The 17,589-nt window shown below is 41.5% G+C and overlaps 1 protein-coding gene across 7 annotated transcripts in view; it reads right to left on the bottom strand.

The window, feature by feature from the left end:
- The window catches only part of bsna (bassoon presynaptic cytomatrix protein a), a 141,755-nt gene that overhangs the window by 23,857 nt on the left and 100,309 nt on the right, over window positions 1-17,589 (bottom strand). For 2 of the 7 annotated variants that reach the window (XM_079359081.1, XM_079359085.1), the window contains exons 4-8: window positions 14,047-14,067; window positions 11,674-12,111; window positions 1,704-7,019; window positions 1,000-1,041; window positions 268-438 (exon numbers count right to left, since the gene is read on the bottom strand). In XM_079359081.1, the coding sequence (XP_079215207.1) occupies window positions 268-438; window positions 1,000-1,041; window positions 1,704-7,019; window positions 11,674-12,111; window positions 14,047-14,067 (5,988 nt within the window). The remainder of the gene's footprint in view (window positions 1-267; window positions 439-999; window positions 1,042-1,703; window positions 7,020-11,673; window positions 12,112-14,046; window positions 14,068-17,589) is intronic. The other 5 variants (XM_079359083.1, XM_079359086.1, XM_079359084.1 and 2 more) reach the window with 3 other exon arrangements.

The following is a 17,589-nucleotide window of genomic DNA, read 5'->3' as shown; positions in this document are numbered from 1 at the left end:
GAGTTGCAAGAGTAAGTATTGGTTGCTTGACAAAACATTTAAGCTTGTGCTTCAGAAAATATATTGAAGAATTAAAGGCTGTGGCAGTGTACAACTACAATTCTGCAAGCATGGCCTGTGCCAGGGGTTACACATTAAAAAGCACACGTCATAGGGGCAAAAATATACAAGAATCGGAAGCTATTATGCCCAAGAACTGAAGCCTTCAACATCAATGACATTGTGCATCATTGAAGGCAATCTGACAGTGGTCCTATCCCCCCTCACCTGCACGCTCTGAACTGCTGCAGCTGTTTTCTGCCTCTTCTGCTCAACAAGCTGCTGCTGGAGCTGATGCTGTAATGATTGGATCTGGTCTAGCTGGGACTTCTGCTGGGCCAGCTGCTCCCTCTGAAGGACAAGTTGTTTCTCACGCTCATTTTGCTGTTGCTGTAGAACCTGAAAATTGAGGGAGGAAAAAAAGAGGCACAAGTGGCCACAAATGAGAGAGAAAACCCAGCAAGAAGCAATACACAAGAGGTAGATGAGAGTAGACAGAATGAAAGCAGAAGTAATGAGCAAATATAAAGAAATATAAATGATAGGAGAAAAGACAAGTTTATTCAAAACAATGAAAATGATTTGACCTTTTGTAAGTCCAAAAGCAATTTTGCTATTGCAAATCATCAAATCAAAAGGATCCTGATAATAGTGATGAAATTAAGCCATTCATATGCTAATGAATTAGTTTTGAAAATGGTTCCAAGTTAGTCAAACTTTTATATATTGCAAAAACAAAAATGGAAGCGAAACATAAATAATGTGCAGCATCTTCTACTTATTGTTGTCAGTCAAACAATGCTTATAAGAAAATATTTAATGAATTAACTTTTTTTTGCATAAATGACAGGCTTGAATAATTAAGGAGTTAGGTTGTTTTTTCAACTCATATTGCAGGTCATGAGATGCATATTAAGCATTCCATTTCGAGTTCATTCTCAATAGGAAAGGCTTTCACACCTGCTTAACAGAGTTTACTTGAAAGATTTTCAACTGCTTGTTCTACCAAAAAAAAGAAGAAAATGTTCATGTTAGCCCTCATTTAAACTACTTCACAAGGCAATTATGAACTGAGGCAATCATACAATTACGTGAACTTGCTATTGCTGTTTAAAACATTGAAGGACCCATTTTTCTTTAGCAAATAAACCATATTAACAAATGGCATATGAATACACTTTATATGTGTCTTCTTATTTAAAATCAGACCAACCAATGGGACATGAAACCACTTAAATCTTAGCATCATCAATTTCTATCACACATACATACTACAGGGATAATCATGCAGACTTAAATTACAGAAAAAATGACCGGCAAAGTACACACACAGGCAAGGTAGAGTAGTCATTTGATAAAACATAGGCGTGATGAAAACATTTCTTTTAAAATTATGGTACAACTAACTGTAAGAAATTTTAACAAAATCTTTTAAGGGAATATTGATTTATTTTCCTTGCAAAATTTCTTGAGTGAAATGACTGCATTTTGAAATATTATTCTGTATACGTTTTTAGACATGCATAAAAAAACGTACTTTGCACATCAAAGACATGACATTAAAATAATAAAACAATAAAATTATAGAGACAATAATAACTAAATGACAAACACCACAAAAACACAAGCCAAGACACAAACCAAGACCCTGTTCCTCCATCTACCTGTTCCTTGATGGTCTGCAGCTCCTGTAACTCTCTTTGCACCAGTATCTGCTCCTTCTCTCTGTGCATCTTCAGCTCTATCCTTTCCCTTTCAAGCTCCTCTTGCAGTCGCATTTGCCGAAGTTTCTCTAGCTCTACTCGCTCCCTCTCCATCTGCAGGAGCTGTTCCTGCTGACGATGAAGCCTCTCTGCTTCGGTTTCCCCTTCCTTGTGTATCGCACCTGGTGGAGGGAAGGGAGGAAGTCCTCCTGCAATGGGTAGGCCACCAGTGGGGGCAGATGGGCCTGCTGGAGGCTGAGTGTAGCCTTGAGTGTGTGATGGTGCTAAGGGTGGATAGCCATGAGCTGCTGCTGGAGGAGGCTGTTGTGAAGTTGCCATTTGCTGTTGTTGTTGACTGTTCAGGTGTGCCTGGGACAGATTTATTGGCTGCTGTTGTTGCTCCATTGGAATTAAGACTGTTCCTTGTACTGAGGTAATTGCTGATGATGAGGTCACTGTGGCACCTTTACCAAGGTACACTGGTTCTTCCTGGACTGTAGAGCTACTTGTCATGGACACAGGTACTGGGGCACCCACTGGTGCAAAAGTTGTTGTAGCAGCAGCAGCACTAATGGCAGTTGTTGATGTTGTTTGAAGAAGACCTGGTGCTGGGTAAGAGACTGGAGCTTGTCCAGATAAGGGCATTCTGGGACTCATTGGCAGTCTGCTAAGACTAGATAGGGGCACAGGTGTCATGTTAGGAGAGGGGTATGGCCTGTAGACCCCCCTTAATAAGGGACGAAGAACAGAGGCAGGCTGAGTTGTGATGGGAAGTGTAGAAGCTATGGGGGTCTGAATAGTAGAGTAGATCATCCCATCAGAAGATCTAATGGCAGCTGGGTACATAGCTCTGAGACTAGCCTGCCTAGCATTGATAAGGTTGGTGAGTGCTTGATTGTGGGAGATTGGCTTCCCATCAAGTCCAAAAAGAAGGTTCTGTCTCATGCCAAGACCTACTGCAAGTCTTGTAGTCCCAGGCCCAGTTCCTCTCCCCAGACTACCAAACTGCATCAAATCTGGGTTGCTTCCATACCGATCAATAGAATTGAGTGCTGCACACATTCTGCTAATCTCCCTGGCAGTTGTAGCACTGTACTGAGCCAAGTTGGCTTCTTGAAAACTTGCAATATCTCGAGGTGAGTAGCCATAGTCTGAACTGATGTTAGACAAGGAATTATATCTCCTTATGGGCAGTGTTTGAGCTGTGATGTCTCCTCCATGCCGTAAATCTGTATAGGAACCATACTGCATCCCCATGAACCCTCCATAGCCCTGCTTCATACCAGTTAGATCCATTGTGAGTTCTCCTGAGGTTTGAAACTGGGGTTCTAGTTTAGATGGGTAGGACTGCAGACCAACCTCAGCCAGGTTGGTATCTGACATTGAAGACTGCAACCTACCAGGGAAAGGTAATGTGTAGGCCTTGCGTCCATCCATTTGATACTCATTATCAGATTCATAGGTAAGAGGTGGGGCAGATGGAGGCCTAATGCCCTCTTTCTCTGAACCACCGACACAGCTTCCGCCAAATGGAAGTCGGTAAACAACATCACAGCAAGCTGGCTGATTGTCAGGTTTAATTTGACCTCCTGTCAAATCCATAGCATCCTGTCCTTCTTCTACCTTCATGAGCTGTGTCACTGCTCTTGACTGGTCTGGCGCTCCATCCATCTGTACCACCATGCTATGTGGTGATTTACCGCCAGACATTAAACCAGGAGGGCTAGGTTTTCCTTTGAGCTCAATGGGACCAGTGCCATACAGCTCAGGATTAATGACAGGTGATACAGCACTCACCACAGCCGAGGCAGTGCTTGTCTGGCTGACTAGTAAGTCTTTTTTCAGTAAAGGTGGGATCTGGCCAGAAAGACTGTACCTAGCCAAAGCGGTTGCCTGTTGCTGGTGATGTTGCAACTGATGATGATGCTGCAATTGCTGTTCAAGGAGTTCTTGTTGCTTTTGCAGCTTCTCTTGTTGTTTTTGTAGTTCTCTCTGCTGGACACTGAGGTCCTCCAGTTTGGCATCAATTTTTGGTATTGATGGATCAGTTGGAGGTGGTTTGTTCTGAGAAAGACAAACAGCAGAGCCAATGCCCTGACCAAGATCCACTCTGCTTTGACTAGGATCACCGTAGACCATTGGATGTTTGTGCTGTGTCATGAACATGGAAGCAGCCACAGTGACACTCACAGTGGTTGGTGTGGTGGTCTCCTGTGTGTTTAAGTTCATTATGAGTGGCTGTACAATTGTTGAGTGTCTGCCTCCCTCTGCCCCACCATGATATTTCCTGCTTTCAGTGGCCAAGGAGGTGAGATCCATTCCTTGGTCAGTCATGATAATAGGAGCCATTTTGGTGGCTGTTCTGAGGTCTACAACACTTCCACCTTGGATCATATGTCCCTGTTCTACCCTAGAGGTGCCAGGAACCGTAGATATTCGACACAGGGAGATGTTATCCATTGATAATGACCCCCTGGTGTAAGTACTTGCTGTGGTGACCATACTTGTTCCCACATTTACCCTCTCAACTCTTTGTGTTCTATAGAAGCCACGTGTTGGAGATTGTTGATAAGGGGGTGTGTCCGGAGGGCTGCCACAGGGTGAATACGTTTCAAATGTAGACTGGCGACTAAATCTGGTCGGCGAAGACAGGGGAGAAGTTGCAGTGTTGACTGTCATTGGCCTTGCAGGGCTTTGAGGTGGTGAGTATGGGGCATCCTGTGACGACTGCTGTCGATAGAGCCTTGGAGAGGCTGATCGATGTGATGTTTGGGTTCCCTGAGCCGTCACTGGAGATGTAGGCCCAGAACCAGCTGACTCCATTCTTAGAGCTGAACTAAAAGTCTGTGTAGAGAACTCTGCTGTAGTCCTTCTGGAAGGTGAACGGGTGGGACTCTGTGGAGGCGGTGATGGAGAAAGAGGAGGGCTGGTGCTTCTATAATAAGTAGTATACTTGGGAGAACGTGGCTCAGCAACTCGCTCAGCAGAAGATGTTGAACTGTCTCGAACTGGGACACCCTTGGTCTCCCCAACTCTCCTTGTAATCACTTCTCTTTGACTGTAGGCTTGGGTAATCTCTGCAATCTTGCTGCATACACTTGAGACTGTAGCTGAGGATGTGGCAGTACTTCCTGATTGTCGACCATAAGTACCAGACTGAGTTGATGTCATGGTGTGGCTTGAACTGGTCTGAGAAATAGTCACTGCATCTCTTGCATACACTCCATAAGCTGCAATAGTTGTTGCAGCAACTGTTGGGGTTATGCCATTCTTTCCTGCTTGGGTTTTGATCCTGTCTTTGTGCCCATCCTTTGCAGAGAAGTGTTGCGTCACCCTGACATCAGGAATTCGACTTCCAGTCTCAGCAAAAGACACAGGAGCTGAAATCTGGGTTGGGCTCGTCCCTGGAGTTAGGAGCGCATTGCTTTGTTCGAGTAGCTTAGCAAATGCTGAGCCTGTGTCTAAGAGTTGTTTGTCTGGGAAGGAGCTCTCAATCTCAATCTCTACTTGTTCATCGGTGGCTTGTTGCATCTTGGTGATATTCTGAGATGTTTGACGGATCTCCTCATAAATATCTGTTTCTGTTTCAGCTACATCGTTGTCATATTCTGTTTGCTCTTCATAATCATACTCATCATCATAACCTTGTCCATTGACATCCTCTTCGTAGTACTGTCCATGTCTTCCATGTTGCTGCTGTTGTTTTTGTTGCTTTTGAAGCATCTCTGCTTTCCTCATCATTTCCTCATAAACCTCCTCAGCACTCTTAAGAGGTTTGGAAGTTGAAGATGGTGCTGTGGTTGTTGTGGTTGTTGAAGATTTTTCTACTGGTGAGTAAAGAGACATAAAGGTAGGCAAGTTATACTCGCTACCTGACTTGTAAAGTTTGGACTCGTATCCTTCTGCCTCTGAGTCCAGACTCTGTGGGGAATATTCAGAAGCAGAAGACCGATGGAGCTCTTCCATTTCTGCAGCTTGTCTTAATTCTTCAGTTGGAGAAGCATCTTCAATAGGTGAGAGATTGCTCGGTGGTGTCTTTGACCTCTCTCTACGCCTCTGAGCCCTGAGCTCCTCCTTATCCCTTTTGGTTTTTCGTGCCGTGCTCCTTATTCTTTGCTGTTCTACTTCCCTCATCTTCTCCTGCTCCCTTAGAAGTTCCTCTTCCTCCCTCAGCTCATCTTCTTCTGAAGAGTCTTCAATTGTGGGAAGGAGAGGGCCATGGGAGCGGTGACGGGCTTTTCGCTGTTGCTTGGCCTCTTCCAACCTTTGCCTCCTACTAGGACTACTGTCACTGTCCTCCTCCATTGATGAGATGGAAGTAGGAGATTGGCCTGACCCATATGAGGATGAAGTTGCTGGCAGGGTGGAGGAGTAGTCCCCACGTGAACGCTCTTCTGGAGATCCTGTCAGGCTCTCCATTTCTAGCTCTGGCTCCCGATCAAGACTCAAGTCATTTTCATTGCTCAAATCCATGTCTCTGCTGTAGCTATTGGTATTATTAAGTTCAATTGTTTTGAAGCGCCTCAGGCCACCCTGGGATGCCATCACATCTTCCTCACCTTCCTCTACTGAACCTTTATAAACATCAGTAGAGCTCTTAGTTTCCTCCTCAAAACTGCTGGAGTGGTGCTGAAGACGTCTTTTTTCTTTCCCTGAGTCAGATATGTGCTTATGGTGACTTTTCTTGGATTTCTGGTAGCCATAACCTTCATCTTCCTCATCATCCTCTTCCTCCATCTCTTCCTCTTCCTCATTTTCTTCATCAGCACTCATCTCCATTATTTGTCTCCTCATAAACTCCTCATCCGTCATCTCTGTGGGGTCAGCCTCTTTTTCCTTCTTTTTCTTGTCTTTCTTTTCCTCCTTCCCTTGCTTCCGTTTGCTTTCCCAGTCTCCCCCTTCCTCCTCTTCCTCTACTATATCTTCTAGGTCCTCATCAGAGTCGTAATCATCAGGTGGGATTGACAGGGAACGTGGACGTTTTCCTCTGTCTTCCAAGTCTCTATCTCTGTGCTTCCTTCCCCTCCTTTCCACCTTGTCTTCAGAAAGACTCTTCTCTAGCAAAGGCCTCATCGAGCTTTCTAGCTTTGTGATCTCAGAAGGGCTAGGTGGTGAGCCCCGTCCACTGATCCCCCTCTCACTCAGTTTCATCTCCTCTTCTTGGATAAGTCCTGTTATTTCACTGTGGGAGCTGGAGATGCCATCAGAGGAGTAGCCAGTGTCACTGAGGCTCTGGGGGCTACGTGACAAGTCATGGGTACTGTTGTTTTTAGTCTCCTATAGAGAAAAAGAGAAAGAAAAAGCATGAATTAGATTTGGGTAAACTCTCTTAAATTTAGTAAATTTATTTTTTATTCATTTTAATGAAAAGTCGTAGAAGGATCTGATGCTTAACAAGCATTATGCGTTTAGTTTTAATTAAAATATACTTAAAGTAAATTTCTTTAGTTATTGAATGATGTTGTTTTCATTAAATAATATGTAGAGTATTCATATATCTATATATCTGTCACATTCAGGACCCGGCTCAGCCTATGCTGTCTGAAATGAGAATAGATATACTATTTGCACAGATTCTGCATGATATGCATAATTTTTTCAAATAAAATTTTAAATTAAGCTCTGCATCGCCACAAACTATTTCTAAGTCACAGGACTAAGATTGTTTACATGGCTACTTAAAGCTAGTTCAATAGAAAGTAAATTCCATCGATGCCTATATTCAAATGATCAACTTTTCATTAGAAATTTAAATTTAAAGTACCAAACTTTTTTTCTCTCCTGCATTCTGACCAATTTTTATGCATCAGTTTGTGCATCTTGGTACAAAACTTTTTGATTATACTTTGTCTTTTTTTTTTTTTTTGTCTTTCACATCTCTTTTAGTGTTTATCAGGTGGGCTTTTGCTTTTGTTTAAAGAGAGGTGTTGACAATTTAAATGACAGAAAAACTTGCACATGCCTCTGTCTGCACTGAACATGAGTGAGAGCTGATGCACTGACCACCCTTACCTTACTTTGCACACAGATTTTTAAACTGTACTCAATAATTTTCAATGCAAATCCATGCAGATACTTTAAAAATTGATGCGCACAGTTCAGGAATCCATCCCCATAGATTGCAAATCCCTGTGCACTGACTTTACATCTTCTTGACTACATTTTTGGGGGCTCAATGCAACATAACAAAGCTCCCATTTGAAGTAATTATTTGTGACTCCCACAACAGGTGAGCATTGTGTTGGAAGACTGCAAAAAAAAAAAACAGGGGGCATCACATTGGTAGCAAGCTGCTGCACAGAACAAACAAAAAAGGCATTTGTTTAGTCAAGTTTACGTCAATATACTGTACCTGGATGGCCTGTATATGTGGGAAACTACGTGTTTTTCAGGGCTACATGATCCTTCTGTGACTCACCCTACTCTTTGAGAAGTATTTGGGAATAAACTGAATAGCTAGATAGCACAGCATTTGAGTACATGTACCCTCTACTACTCCTTAGATTCATACTCTTTCAGGATATAAACAACAACATGAGGTTGTCCACAATGCCAAACTCCATGCTGCAAAACTGAGGGAAAACAATGTGTGACAATCTTGGTGGCTAAGTCCAATTTAATTGCCTTTGGGTGTATTCTTTGGACAGCCAAAACATTTATATTGTATGTGTGACCAAGCAGCTGTTATTTTTTATAACTAGCCATAAAACATTGTCAGCTCCTGCTTTTTTCTTTGTGTACATGGTATCTTGTGTTTAGGATTCTGAAGAAACATGATGCTTGTTTTCAGAAATATTAAAAAATGAAAGCCATTGAAGGATTATAATCAGTTTATAATTTGCTGTTATTTTCTTGTCTATAACACATGCTAACAATACACTTTGCTTTCTGCCACCTTGTGCAGTAAAGTCTGGAGAAAGCTCAACTTATGTCTATATTTATCAATAGTTCTACAAATACAAGCTACATTAATGTTGTCTCGGCTAAGTTAAATAGCTTTTCAGAATGTGTATGTACATTATTCTGATTTAAAAGTGTATTATTGCTTATGGTTATTATGAAGACATCATTTTCTTACCCGACAAATTTGAAATAAATTATTTTTACTTTAGATAGTTAAACGTCAGGTTTCATTGAATGATTGGAGGTTTACAAAAAGAGTAAAAAAAAAAAAAATGCTCTTACAACCTGTGTGAGAAAAAAGGGGCTGAATTTCACAAAAATGTTGATGGGTGTAAATTCCCAGAGAACATATAATCAAAATGTATTGTGGTTGTTATTCAGTTTCACCATAATTAAACATGAAATATTTGAAAGGTCACGTGAATTAACTGAACACAAAGCAGGAAGCTGAATAAACCATAGTCCAATCAGATTCACTTACTTCTCATTCCTAAATATGTCCTTTTTTAACAGTAAGATACAATGCAACATGTAGAAAAAAAATATATATATTTACAGCTAATATTTTTGATCATGTGATGTGTGGTCTGATTTAATCAAGAGGTCAATCTAAAAAAAAAAACAGTAAATGACAGGATCAAGATAAATAAGATAATTACACAGTATCAATACAGTGTCTTATTCTGCAGTTGTTAGGTTTGTTAAAAACATTTTGAGCCATTGATGAAAAGAGATACGTCAAAATGTTTACATTTTAAGGGGGAAAAACCACAAATACATCTTTGTATGAGTGAAAATAAAGATTGTGAGGTTAACATAACTGGAACACACCAATTACCCAAAACAAATTCATCAATGGCTCTGTCTTACACTTATCATAACATGCCAAATCATAATCACAAAGGGACTAACCTGGTTAATGAAAGAGGGATGGAGGAAAGAATTCAAAATAGAAAGATGTTATGGAAGTCTTTTTAACAGTACATCTCACGATGGTTTCAATACTTTAAGAAGAGACTTCACTTTTAGCTCTCTGCACTTTGAATTTGCAGAAGCCGCCTAATTGTAAAAAGCTCTGCCGTTGAGGCAGGCCAAATGCAGGGAATCTTTATGAATATTTCAGTCAGAGCAATGGCTGCCTTTAAATAAAAAAATAGAGGCAAATTTATCTCGCTGTGTTTCTTTGTCACTCTTTGTGCCTCCCAAAAGTGATCCATGAAAGACTTGCTGCCATTTGCTGCCTTAGCATTTGTTTTGGAGGAAAATACTGACAGCAATGGACATCCAGCACTATGGTTGGAATCGAAAAAAAATACCAACGTACCGTACCCACAACTTTTAAAGGTAGTGTTTAGGTGATATGTAACAGCCATTTTATTATCAACATCATTTTCTCTGTTATTAAATTATTAGGGACATCGTTACACAAAAGAAGAGCAAAAGTAAGTTTGGAAGAATCAGCTTAAATGTATTTCATGGATCAGTGACTAATAACAAAATAAGAGTACTTTTGAAGTGATAGTATCAGACATCAGCTTTAAACAAGCAAGAACTTTTTAACTTACTGTATATTACAGAATAATGGAAAATTCATGCCAAAGATTTTCAAATTAATCACTTTATTAAGTTCAGCAGGGGAAAGAAAGTCAGGAGTTGTGTAAAGAGGTCGAAATCACAAAACTGAAAGTTTGGTTTGTTTTAACATTTATTCAGTGTGTTGTGCGAAACAGAGACTGAAGTCTAAAATTGTCTGCTCTCTCCCAATAACTGAGGCCAGGTTTACACTTCATAGTGGATTCCCTGATTCATCCCACACTGTATGGGTTTAATCAGGATGGAGAGTTGACAATTGTCTATAAAGTTTCCTTTGAAAACTCCCACAGACATTCAAAGTCAGATCTACCTGTATTTCAGTTTTCTCTTTTTCACGGCTCAAATAACACCATCATCCAAAGTACACACTGTCTCACAAACACACACACTCAGCATTACCAACAAACACAGCTGGCTAGCTAAATCAAAGCACATAGGCCCTGGCAGCTGGAGGTCTGCAGGTACCCTGCCAATATTTCGCTTATTTATATCATCTGTGAAAAGAGTGGTGAGACACATCACATGGGCATGTCCTTTGTTTAACGGGGCTTTCTGACACTGTGCAACAGTTTGTGCAGAATTAATCAGAAAAAAATATTTCGGGAAATTGGGGAATTTGCTGCCACTGTGCAATGTTAAGTCGTACAACCAATATTTCAAGCATGCCAAAAATGTATGTGACCTGTCCTGAGCAACAGATTGGGCTGTGATTGGTCCCCATGCATCTCTGTACAATGCACAGCAAATAAAAAAAGATTGTGCTGAAAAATTATCGGACCAGAAAAAAATCTGTTGTGTAACCCAAAGATTGGGTCAGACCTGATACCAGTCTGATATCTGACAGTGTATGTCTGGCCGAACAGTAAGATATGCAATTTTGCTGACTGCTAACCAGATTAAAGTGATACATTTGACAATTTTTTTGAAATTGTTTTATTTAACTCTGAATATTCACAAAAAAATATAATTGAAACATCAGCTGTTCTGGACCACTGTAGAAATTGTCTATGATAGAGTTCGTATAGGGAAGCTACTGTATTAAGAATGTGTTCACATTAGACTCTTTTTAACCAATGTACTGCACAAGTTCTGCTCAGATATTTATTCACATTGTGTTTTTATAGGGTTTTTTTTGTAATCTCTGTAGGCTTTATAAGGAAAAATAAATGTTTGGTTGTGATGCATGAACATGCTTTAATAAGCCATGCATGCTCAGATCCCTGGACATGCATATATACTCTCAAAAGGTCACACAACAACCTGACACATGGGCCTGTATGTTACTCTATGGAAACCACAGAATCTTTCCAGAAATTTTGCCAAATTGTTTATAATTTTCCATCCATAGCTTCTGCGCAGGATTTAACACAGAAAACTTTTGGTTCTTTCCCATAGCTTGACATACAGAATACTCTTAAAAAACAATCAAACTTACATCATAGTGCCTGGACTTCTTAAGATCCTTGATCGGTGTAATCGGCTCTCCTTTTTTCTGGGAGGGTTTGGTATCTTTGGCAGTTTGGATCTCAGGCTCGGTCTTGGATTTCTCCTCAGTTGCTTTCTGCTGTTTTTCTATTGTCGTGGCTGGTGTCGTTGTCTTGGTGTCTGTTAATTGTTTGGCAGCGGTCGGAGCAAATGGCCCACTACCGCCAGTCCCACCTTGTTTCTGAGTTTGGGGCTGAGCTGCCTTTGGAGTCTGCTGATTGGTGGGCTTGTGAAGAGGGCTTTGCTGACTGGTTGGTGCCTGGTGACGAGGGGAACCCATCGGCTGGTGTTTGGGAGACGGATGAGGAACAGGAAGTGGGGGATCGTCAAGGCCACCTCCTGACATCAGCCGCTGCGTCTGGCAGTTCAGGCATAACCACTCTTTTTTCTGAAACACAAACAGTAAAAATAGGATTGTTCAATCACAAATAGACTATTTTCTGAAAATGTATAATATTTCAGTGTACTTCTTTCATGTTACCAGAAAAGGATAGTTGGAGACACATTCTCTAACTTCCATATAAAACCTTCTATCCAGCATTGTTTATGCTTTGAAAAAGGTCTTTTAAATGTCTAGTGTGTTTGTGTGTATGTGAGTGTGTATAGGTGTGTGTGTGTGTGCGTATGTGTGTGTGTGCTTGTATTAGTGTGTCTTAACTTCCTAAGGAGTCACACTATTTGTCAGATGTTTTCTGATCCAACTTCTTAGGATTGCTAAGATTGAGGCACAAGCACACGCAAAAACGCACACGAGCACTCGACCTACACACGAGTACGGTAAACAGTGAAATCTTGTATTTCAGGCAGAGCTGCAGCGGGCTGATCTTAGTTGAAGTAATTCCTTAATTGCCATCACATTGACAGCTTCACATTTTTTTCATCATATCAGCTCCACTTACTCACACACTAAGGATGGCGTTAAGAAAGACCCAATTCACAAATAAACACCCCACTCTCTCTCTCTTACACACACACAAATACACACACACACACACACACACACACACACACACACACAAACATGTGTCCTACAAAGAACTCCATCAAGCCACCACCTGACCATATAACATACCTAACCATATTCTCCTCCTGATAATAAAATTCACTAAAAAACTCCATCAATCCTTATTCTGGATTCAAACTGTCTCTCTCTTTGTGTCTCCACTCATCTCTCTTCTCCTCAGCGGGTCTGTCCTTTCAAAATCCATTTAACAATGCATCACATTGTGTTGTATTGTATTTTTCTTCTGTCTTCCAGCTCTCTTGTTTACTGTTTGCTCTTTTCCTGTCTTTAACTCCTCAATCTTTTCTGACATTTAATTACATCTCCAGTGCACACCATATTTTTTCCACCACTGAGTTTGATCCATGACAAAACTGCAAATCGCTGACCGCTATGTTCAACTCTAATTCTACCCCTCAGCTAGAGAGAGTGTCCTATTACTCATCAATGAAGGAGAATTATTCATTCCATTTGGTCAAGAGGGAAACTGTGTCATCTCTGGGGATAGTTTAGTACTGGCTTGTTTAAACTCAGTGACTCTGAATTTCTTTGTCTTAATATATCTACTAATTGTGAATCTGATACTGTTGCTGTGATGTGGCAGGGTGATAGGGCAACATGTGTAACCCTAACCAAACATAATTTGTTGGAAAATTCTTGAAAATCATAAAAAAAAAAATTTAAAAAAAAATATTAATCATAAAAAAAAATATTTTGTTTATATTTTGTGAACAGATCACAGAATCTGACATGTGAAGTGATTTCAATCACCAAGCCCTCAATCCCTTCCAGCTCTGTGAAGGATGGTGTTACTTTTCACACATCTACACCTGCAGTTTCTCTCTTTCTATCCTCACTACACGATGACTGCCATCCTCCACCTCTTATATCGTACCCTCCCTCACTTCTCCCTCTCTGTCACTCTCTTTGTACCTTCTCACGCCCTCCAACAGAGTGAAGGCTATTTTTACACAGAATGCCACTGTTCTGCTCGAGCGCACACTCCTCTCGCACTGGCTGCAGCTTTAGGCTGCACTCTGCTTTACCACACATTTAGTCATACACACATATAGACACACACATGAAGTCCCACAGTTCACAGCGATGCAAAATGGAGGAGGGCCCATAGCTGAAGGCTAACCAGAAGGAGAGGGAGATCACAAGCAGAAGGAGGAAGAGGAGGAAGAGGAGGAGGAGGGAGGGAGGGAAGGGGAGACGAGAAGCCCACTGGGTGGAGGAGAGGAGAAATGAGGAAAGGGATAGCGATACCACACATGCACGGGTGCACATACAAAAACACACAGAGAAATTCAGCTCAACCTCTAGTAATGTGGCTCCCTGCTGAGTCCGCAGTAATTGGAAGAAGAGAGAAGACAGACAAAGAGAGAAGAAAGTGCACATAAGGATGACCTACTTTCTAGCAACATAAGTATCCAAATAAAAGGTCAACATTCTAAACTATACAGTACTAGTTTAGTGAATTAAAGCAAAATGCAGTTATTTGAAAGTCAGAAATCTATACCTTCTTTATTAGTATTAGTATGCCACTGTTACACACTGCAGTACTTCACCACTTGACGCAAAGTATTGCATCATTTACATCATCATCACCACGACAACCTCACATGAAGTCTACTTGAAATGTTCCTGCCTCTCTGGGGGTTCGATCCCCAGCACATGCAGCCAATTGACTGATGTTGGCAAGACACTTCCCCCCAAGTGGCTCACGCTGTGTGAGAATGTGTATGAATGGATTAAAAGATGTAAAAGTTTTCGCAGCAGTCAAAAGACTAAAACGCACTATACATTAAGCCCAAGTCCATTTGACAGTAAGGTGGGTAATGACTGATTTCTGAATGGATCTATCAATTTCCTCAGTGATGCTGCAGTTTCTGCCTAGGTGTGCAATACTCATGAAGAGTCTGTGGTTGTAATGAATAGAAGACAGTTGGATGTAAAAGCCTGCAATATTGAAACATATAAACACTTTTATAGAGAGTGTTAATTGCACGTTATTAGGATTTATAAGATATAAAAACAAGATTTCCTAAGAAATGTTTCTTTTTAAACATGTAACTGAAAATCAAATATCCTTTGAATTCCTCATCTTAATTTGTACTGCCTTCTGCTTGTGTCCTGGTTTGCTAACTTGCTGAGCACGTCTCCACTAACATTCTTGAGTCCAAACAACATTGAGTGAAATGTGGGGCAGGTTTCAGCATTTAGTGCGCAGATTGCATCAGTTCTGTCATCGTACATGAAGCAACTTGCTCACGGATGATTACGACGTGCAAATTTCAATAGAGCTCCTCCACATGAACTCTTTTTCCTGCTATTAGTAGAACTACAACTTCTTATTCACTGTCTGTGTCTGAATGTCTACATCTTGACTGCTTCAGTTTGCTTCCTGTCCATTGGGATGCACATAGATATCTCTGATGCCTTCATTCTCCTCTTCTTGCTGTCTACAGACAGCAGCTTTTGATGCTTCAGTACTTTATGCTGTCCTATTCACATTTCAGAAACATAATGTACATCTTTGAAGCCATATTTGCTTAGATTTTAGGGTTTTACAATAAAATGGACTCGAAGTTCAATATTAAAAAGTGTTTATACAAGTGATGATTAGAACTTTTGAAATGTGTGAATTGTACTGGTGGTCAGTGTTTAACTGTGTAACATCACAGTGGTTACTAATGAATAATTCCTCACAAGTCAGGTGTCTTCAACAAAAATGACTGTTTCTGTTCAAAAAGTTAAAAATAAAAATCAGTTGGCTCATGCGCCCAATGTGCATAGGCTATATCATGATTCAATCTGATTTTGTGTTATCAGAGGTTTGATGTTCTTGTTTAAGTTTCTTGTACTTCCCTGGTGTTGCTTGTTTCTTTAAATGAATGTTTATTGTTTCATCTTTAGTGTTTCCTGTTTTATTGTGTGATTTCATATCCTTGTGTCCCCTTACATTCTTGAGTTCTCTGTGTGTCTTCAATGTTTCTTGTATTTAATTCTGCCTCAGTGTGTTTCCCTCCATTTGGATTGTCCTCATTGTCTTCACCTGTGTCATTAGTCTCACCTGTGTCAGATTACCCCTGTGTCTATTTACTCTCTGTGTTTCTTCCCTTCTCTGTAAGCTCATTGTTTGTCAAAACCCAGTCTGTGTCATACTGTGTCTGTGTCTCCTTGTGATTCCTCCTGCGTTTGGACTTTTCAGTGTTTGGGAGTAAGAAAGGAATTTTTTTGTTTGTTTGTTTGTTTTGCCTTCTGCCTTTTTGTTTAAATAGATATTTTTTGTTTAGTGGCTGCACTTGGGTCCATCCATCCATCCATCCATTTTCTGCCGCTTATCCGGGGCCGGGTCGTGGGGGCAGCAGTCTAAGCAGAGACACCCAGACTTCCCTCACCCCAGACACCTCCTCCAGCTCTTCCGGTGGGACCCCAAGGCGTTCCCAAGCCAGCCGAGAGACATAGTCTCTCCAGCGTGTCCTGGGTCTACCCCGAGGCCTCCTCCCGGAGGGACATGCCCGGAACACCTCCCTAGGGAGGCGTCCAGGGAGCATCCGGACCAGATGCCCGAACCACCTCAACTGACTCCTCTCGATGTGGAGGAGTAACGGCTCTACACCGAGCTCCTCCCTGGTGACCGAGCTCCTCACCCTATCTCTAAGGGTGCGCCCAGCCACCCTACGGAGGAAGCCCATTTCGGCCGCTTGTATCCGAGATCTCGTTCTTTCGGTCATGACCCAAAGCTCATGACCATAGGTGAGGGTAGGAACGAAGATCGACCGGTAAATCGAGAGCTTCGCCTTTCGGCTTAGCTCCTTCTTCACCACGACGGACCGATACAGCGACCGCATGACTGCAGACGCCGCACCGATCCGTCTGTCGATCTCGCGCTCCATCTTCCCCCCACTCGTGAACAAGACCCCGAGATACTTAAACTCTTCCACCTGGGGCAAGGACTCCCCACCGACCCGAAGAGGGCAAACCACCTTTTTCCGGTCGAGAACCATGGCCTCAGATTTAGAGGTGCTGATCCTCATCCCAGCCGCCTCACACTTGTTAGCGAACCGCCCCAGTGCACGCCGGAGGTCCGGGTTCGATGGAGCCAACAAGACCACATCATCCGCAAAAAGCAGAGACGAGATCCTGTGGTCCCCGAACCGGACCCCCTCCGGCCCCTGGCTGCGCCTAGAAATTCTGTCCATAAAAGTAATGAACTTGGGTCCAGTTCCTATTTTTCATCAGTCATGATGATCCTTTAGTCCTTGAAGCAGGAGGCCCAGGTTCAACTCTGACCCTTGGTAAGCTTTCTTTTAAGTCTTCCTCCACTCTCTCAGCTGGTTTTCTCTACAATGTATCTTGTTCAAACTGACTAGTGAGATATTCTGCATCAGGAAGTTAAGATTAAATGTTTGTCATGAAATTAACTTAAATGTTCCTCCACAAAGCATCATGGGTTTAATATACACAGTTTATTTCTGTTCTCAAGTATGAAATTGACCATTCTTATTTGATTCGCTTGATGTTTACAACTTGACATCCTTTTTCAAAAATGTTATATTTGAATATCTAATCTGCATTACTGGATTAAATTTTGCCTGTGCACCAGATACAATAAACAAACAAAGATGCATCATACAGTACAGACCCTCTTCATACATGCCATTGGGACACTAGTGATCTTGGAGAGAGCAGAGACATTTATTGAGTGAAAGACATTGATTTGTTTTAAAACACACATAAACTTGATTTAAAGTGCAGGATTTAATCTAACACCTAGTTTCACAGAAGGAAGGAAGAGATTCAGGTTCACACAACAGAAGACGGGATGAGGACATAAACTAAAGGACAGGAGGCAGT

The sequence above is a fragment of the Symphodus melops genome (assembly GCF_947650265.1).
Source record: "Symphodus melops genome assembly, chromosome: 13".
NCBI classification, from domain to species: Eukaryota; Metazoa; Chordata; class Actinopteri; order Labriformes; family Labridae; genus Symphodus; species Symphodus melops.
The sequence above is the reverse complement of the archived record's forward strand: the minus strand, read 5'-3'. Positions and strand labels throughout refer to the sequence as shown.